The following is a 6,000-nucleotide window of genomic DNA, read 5'->3' as shown; positions in this document are numbered from 1 at the left end:
TGCCACCGCGCGCCGCCCCGACGGCCCCGACGTCCCGGGCGCCGCTCCTCGGCCTCCCCGGGCGGCCCGCGGCCAGGCAGAGGCGGGAAAGGCGCGCGCGTGCGCCGTGGGAGCCGAGGCCGGAGGCGCAAAGCGGGCGGCGGAGGGGGCCGTTGGAGCCGAGGAGCGCGCAGGGCGGCGTGTGACGCGGGGACGCCGCGCGCTCCCAACGTCGCCCCGGTTTGACGCACGCGGCACCAAACTGTGAGTTTCGGGGGGTCTGGTTCTGTCGTCGGCTTAGCGGAGGCCCCCGGCCGGGGTCCGGGCGTCCGGGCGGAGGCGGTGGCGGGCCCGAGGGTGGCGGAAGACGTCGCGGGGGGACGCGGCCCGCGCTGCCCGGGCCCGGGGAGCTGCGCCCTCGGCCGGCTCCCGACCCTCCGAGAGGACGCGTTTTGCCGCACAGGCTAAGATGGCGGCGGCTGCCGAGGAGGCGGAGTCGCCGCTGCACAAGGAGCTTGGGCCGCGGGGTCCGGGAGGCGGCGGCCGCGGGGGGCCCCGGAACCTTAGGTGAGCGGCGGCGGCCGCCGCGGGGCGGGACTCGGCGGCGGGTGGGGGGCCCTTCCGCTCCCGCGCCGGCGGATCCGGCGGCGGACACAAAGGGGCCGAGCCGGGCTCCGGACCCGGGGCTGGCGTGGAGTCACATGCCGCGCGGCAGCCAGTGAGCGGTAGGGGGAAGGGGGCCGCGGGCCGGAGCGCGGGGCAGCCCCGCGGTCGCCGTCGTCACGCCCCGGCTAACGGGGCGGCCCGGGGGCCGAGGGCCGGCGCTTGGCGCGCGGCTGCTCCGTCCGGGCCTGGAGCTCCGGCTCCGGCGAGAACTGTCCACACCCCTCCCCGGACTTTGGGACGAGACCGCAGAGCCTTCCCCCCTCCTTCCCACTGCTCTGCAACATCTTGTGCCGCTTAGTGCCCGGGAAGTAACTCGGAGAGGTAAAACGGAAGGAGAGCCAGCAGGTCGCTCGGAGCGTTGGGTGGCGCGGGCTTGGTGGGTGTCCAGCTAAAGCTCTTTGCCTCTCCAGGTCTGATTCCCTGGCCCTTGTGTCCCTGGGAGCTTAATCTCGGCCAGAGGAAAACAGGTGTGCTCCGTCCAGTTCTCCCGAGAACGCGAAGATGAGTTGCCCCAGACCCTTCCCCGTGATTGGAAACTTGGGTGGTTTCTTGGTGCGAGACTTCCACAGACGACTCTCGTGTTGGGATCCATCCGTGGTTTAGCGACATTAGTGGAAAAGTTTTCTTCAACTGTTTAAAGTAACACTGACACAGAAAGCGTTGTTATAAAGCTTAAATTAGATTTCAGATTTTACGTGATAAACTCGACGAGGACATACCCATGGCTTGGGGCCCTGAAACTTTGGTTCTGTTGCGTGTACAAGTTAATTTCCACAGAAATGCCAAAACGCCATCATCTGTTCTGGCCAATCCTGATTGATGCCAAGTTTGCTGCATATGGGGGATGTATTAGTTTAGTTGATTTCGGTCCCACGAAGGAAAGTGTTTCAGAACCTAAACAACCAAAGTTTCCCAAAGCAAGAAAGCCTGCTTCAGTGCCATGTGTAAGTATCGAGGAAGCTTGATGTCAGCAGTACTGTGTTTCGGGTAGGTTTGCTAAGAAAGAAATGGATATTCTCTAATGGAATTAGAGCTCAGTGTAGACTGTGTAGAGTGATCAAGCCCGGATGCCTGGCACTAACGCAGTGGTTTGTATGCTGCTGTTAACATTATGGCTGTTTTAAGCACTTCATACTGCATTTACGTCATGCAGTGTGTTGCAAGCAGCTGATACTGAAGTGTGAATTTCCAAAGAGCTGGTCCCTTGTATTTGCCATTAATATAATTACATGAAGGAATATTAAAGCACATTTAGATCATTAACTTTGAACTTTAAAACATTACTTAAAACTTTAGTTTTCCTTCTTTCTTTCCAGGTCTGTGTCTTCCCACTCTTAGCTTTCCTTCAGATACAGAACAGTTTTGTATTAGCAGGAGGTACGTTAGCAGTCAGATGCATTCCCTGGATCATACACTTTCACAAAGGAAGACTGCTAAAACCACTCACCCATTCTCTTACCAATATATTGAGGATGAGTTAACTAGTGGTGTGATGGAAGATGGCCTTTTAACTACTGTTTTAGTTTTGTTAGCGACTGGTAGCTGTTTTAAAAACAAAGGGTATTACTGAGTATACCTGTTAGTTAAAGTGTCATTAGTGAGATTTGTGACAAGTTTAATGTTACATAATTTTGTAGCAGTGAGTGCTGCTTATGTATGAATTTTGAGATTTTTTTTCCAAAGCAGACTTGACCCAGAAATGTAAAAATTAAAAACAGAACACATGTGCTTGATAAGTAAACCTGAAAAGTGCTAGATAACTGACATTATTGCTGGAAAAGGCTAAGAGATGAAATAGGTGTTGGAAACCATGCTAGTACCTTTGATTTTGTAATGTTGTTTGGTTGGACAAATAAAAAATATGCCTACTGTATAAAATGACATTAAGACCAGCTATTACTAGTACACATCTTAATAAATGCAACAAATGGTAAAGTCATCGATGATGGGGGTTCATGGTGATACTTGTAAGGCTTGTATTGGTCATATAAAGTGCTTTTGAAAGTACTGATTTTTTTCCCCCAAGAGGGTTGCAAGGCTAGTTTGTAATTTTCAACACTAAATAGGCTTAATTACACATAGTCTTGTGGTAATTAGGGTTACTTTGAGGTTATTTGTAATTATAAAGTGAATGTCACCTGCATACCTTAAATGCTTTCCAGGTTTTTTAGTTTATTCACGTTCTAGGAGAGTTTGGTTAGCAAAAGGACTAAAAAACTCCAGAGACACAAAATGGTGGCGTGTCTGTCATGCTAACTGTAGGAGTAGTGGTGTGTGACTCTGGAGGGCAGTTCTGCTGGCTAAGAGCCCCGTCGCCGGGAAGGGCTTGCCAGTGGTCCGTCTGAACCTGGAACACTCTGAGCTCCTCGAAGGCCTTTTAGAAAATTAACAAGAACAACTTTAAATTGGTGACTTTGGAAATCAAACATGGAGGTGAACGGTGGATTTTGTAATTTGGTTGTTCATGAGGTCTTAGTGTTTCTCTGCATTTATCTGGGCTACTAGAGCTGTGTTTTGTACATGGAAAGCGCAAACGTTGAGCATTTCATGAGGTGTGGTCGTAAAAGAGCTGTTTGTGATTAGCGTTGATCAGACGGAGATAGCTGCTTTTATAAGTGCTGTTTATGCCATTGACTTTGGAGGATTTGAAAATAACTGATTCTAGCACTAGCTCACCCTGCTGGTTGGCTAAAGCATCGCTCTTCTCTTACACAGACAGGCGCCTCAGGAGGAGCCAGAGGGTAGAACACCACATTTAGTTGACTCTTGCTTTAGGGAATGGAGTCCATGTGAAAGGGTGTTTTCTTGTTTCTTAAGGCCTCAGTTTCTCCATCCCTGTTTGTTTTTTTTTTTTTTTTCTCTCAGCCCTGCAAAGTTGGCCTGTGAGGTTGCTTGTGTGAACTTCCCCTGGACCCCTTGGATGGTTGTGGGGGCTTGTGTGCTTCTCTGGTTTTCAGTTGAAGATCTGCTGAGGCTAGACACATGTCAGGCTTGGAAACCACAGTGTAGTCTTTCACTGTTGTAGCTGAGACAGGACTGTGAATTTGAGGCCTTCGTGTGTTATGGATAGAGGAAGACCAACCCTTGGCCATGCCAGTTGCCCCCTCCACTCCCTTCCTTCCCATACCCTCTCCCAGGTGAGTGACACTGACAAGAAAAACAAAGAAGCCCTGTGAGGTAGCTAGCTCTAACTCCAGAAGAAATGCCGAGATTTCAGGAGAAAAAGTGACTTTGTTGGGGCTGTGGAGGGAGGCTACTAGATTAAGGCTAGCTTGTCTTGAGAAATTGCCTCTGCTAATCCTTGACAGACGTTTCTATCTGTAGGGAATCCTTTAGGATTCTTGGGTCTGTGGTTTTGCAAGTAAAAGTGCAGATGCGTGATTTATCCCATGAAGCTTAATTCTCTTCACTTAGGTTGTGGTGGAATTGAAGTTGATTAGAGTGTTATGCCATTCTTAGCATATACATCATTTATAGCATGAGAGCAACCTAAGGTGGGTGAGTCTTGGGATAAAAGTGCCGTTTACCAAACATGCTTACCTATATTGTATAGTTAATGAATTAAGAAATTTGTTTTGTTTTGTTTTGTTTGTCCACATAGCCCTGGCTGTCCTGTAATTCACTATGTAAACCAGGCTGGCCAAGAACTTACAGAGATTAGCAGCTTCTGCTTGGGGTTCAAGGTGTACAGTACCACTCCTCACTCAGTTACTTTCATTTTTTAATCTTCTTCCGTGATGTTTGTTCAATTTCCTAACAGTGTTAGATATAATTGGTACTTTCAGACCACCACTAACTGGAGAGGGAGAGTTTCTCAGTTTGATTGCAAGTGGTTTATGAAGGTAGAAGAAAGCCTTGCTGGAGTTGGAACTGACAGCATTTGCTAATACTGACAGATGGAAATTGTGTATGTAAGTTTTCCTACAGAATCACCGTTGAGGCAGGAAGAGAAGAAGTTTAGAAATGTGAGCCTTCAGGTGAAACTAACAGTATTCAAATTCAGCAGTGTGAGCACTAGGTGGACACAACAGTACCATCCAGAGTGTAGAATTTGTGTAGCGGTGGCTTTTTGGCCTGTGCTGCTCAGGAAGTGTTGCCTAATTAGTAGTAGTTATCATTGTTTTCTCCTACAGTGACTTGGAATTTTCACAGGTGGTGGTTTTAGAATTGCTTGCTTTTGTAAATGTCTCACTTTTAGGCCATGTCTGCAAAAATGAGGAATGTTCTAAAGACTGTTAGAGCAGGTATGAAAGTTGACCTTCTTTGGTTGTAGAGTAAACCTGGAACCAGGTTAAAATCCAGTGTACTCTGCTTGATGACTAGAAGCGGATGGGCAGATGTACTTGGTGTGAGTTCTTTTTAGTGTCGATGCCCTTGTTTACAATGCTCTCAAGTTCCTTACTGTCCTTTAGAATTTTGATGATGTGGCAGTGATCCTTAGAGGAGAGGGGGTGGGCTGGTTGTGTGTTGGGATGTAGCACACATATATATGTACACACATGTGTGCCCTAGGTTAAGAGTGAGGAGGGTAGGGAGAAGGCTTAGTTGGTGCCTGCTCTGCAAGCATGGGGACCCAGAGTTACTCAGCACCCATGTAGAAGCCAGCTGAGGCTTGTACCCGTGAGTCAGACAGTACGAGCGAGGCGGGTAAAGATAAGATCCCTGAAGCTATGGATCTGGAGTTTTAGGTTCAGTGAGAGGGAAAGATGGAGAGCTCCTGAAGACTTGAGGCTGACCTCTTGCCTCCATATACATGTGTGTAATACCGCCCCTAAAAACAAGCAAACAGGCAGGCAGGAAATGTGACCTTCTAGGACTTGTAATCTCTGAATGGAGCAGTGTCTCTCCCCATTTTCCTCTTTCCTGAGCATCCACGTGCATATATTTGATATTATTTCCCCCTCTTTAATATTCTGCTCTTTCCTCATCACAAACACAAATTCTTAAGCTAAGCAAAATTGAACAAGATAGTAACATTTTTATTTCAGACAAGGAGATATGTGAACATGAAATACTATGTTTCATTTATGTTAAAAGTTGTTTTTAGCAATTTAAAAAGTACGGGAAAGTCACCCATAATGGTTTTATGTAGTCTATGCTGGCCCCCAACACCTCATATAACTGAGGGTGATCTTGATCTTCCTGCCGCTACCCAAGAGCTGGGCACAAGGCTTGCACCATTCCTTGCTTGACAGAGTTCCCTGTTCCCAGCACCTTAATATGGTAATGACATTAATAGTTAAGTTGTCTGTTATGTATTTCTGTAATGCTAACGAGGCACATGCTTTCATTTTGCATATAGGGAAATACCTCAGACTTAAAATATTATAGTTAACAGATCACCAGGTTTGAGCT

General features: G+C 47.9%; 1 protein-coding gene across 9 annotated transcripts in view; it reads left to right on the top strand.

Moving 5' to 3' along the window:
* The window catches only part of Znf644 (zinc finger protein 644), a 70,900-nt gene continuing 64,900 nt past the window's right edge, over window positions 1-6,000 (top strand). For 4 of the 9 annotated variants that reach the window (XM_021637880.2, XM_060381087.1, XM_021637877.2 and 1 more), the window contains exon 1: window positions 254-546. In XM_021637880.2, coding sequence (XP_021493555.2) covers window positions 449-546 — 98 coding nt within the window. In that variant the 5' untranslated portion in view covers window positions 254-448. The other 5 variants (XM_060381083.1, XM_060381081.1, XM_060381086.1 and 2 more) reach the window with 4 other exon arrangements.

The sequence above is a fragment of the Meriones unguiculatus genome, chromosome 3 (genome assembly GCF_030254825.1).
Source record: "Meriones unguiculatus strain TT.TT164.6M chromosome 3, Bangor_MerUng_6.1, whole genome shotgun sequence".
Taxonomy (NCBI): domain Eukaryota; kingdom Metazoa; phylum Chordata; class Mammalia; order Rodentia; family Muridae; genus Meriones; species Meriones unguiculatus.
This window is presented reverse-complemented; position numbering and strand designations above follow the sequence as displayed.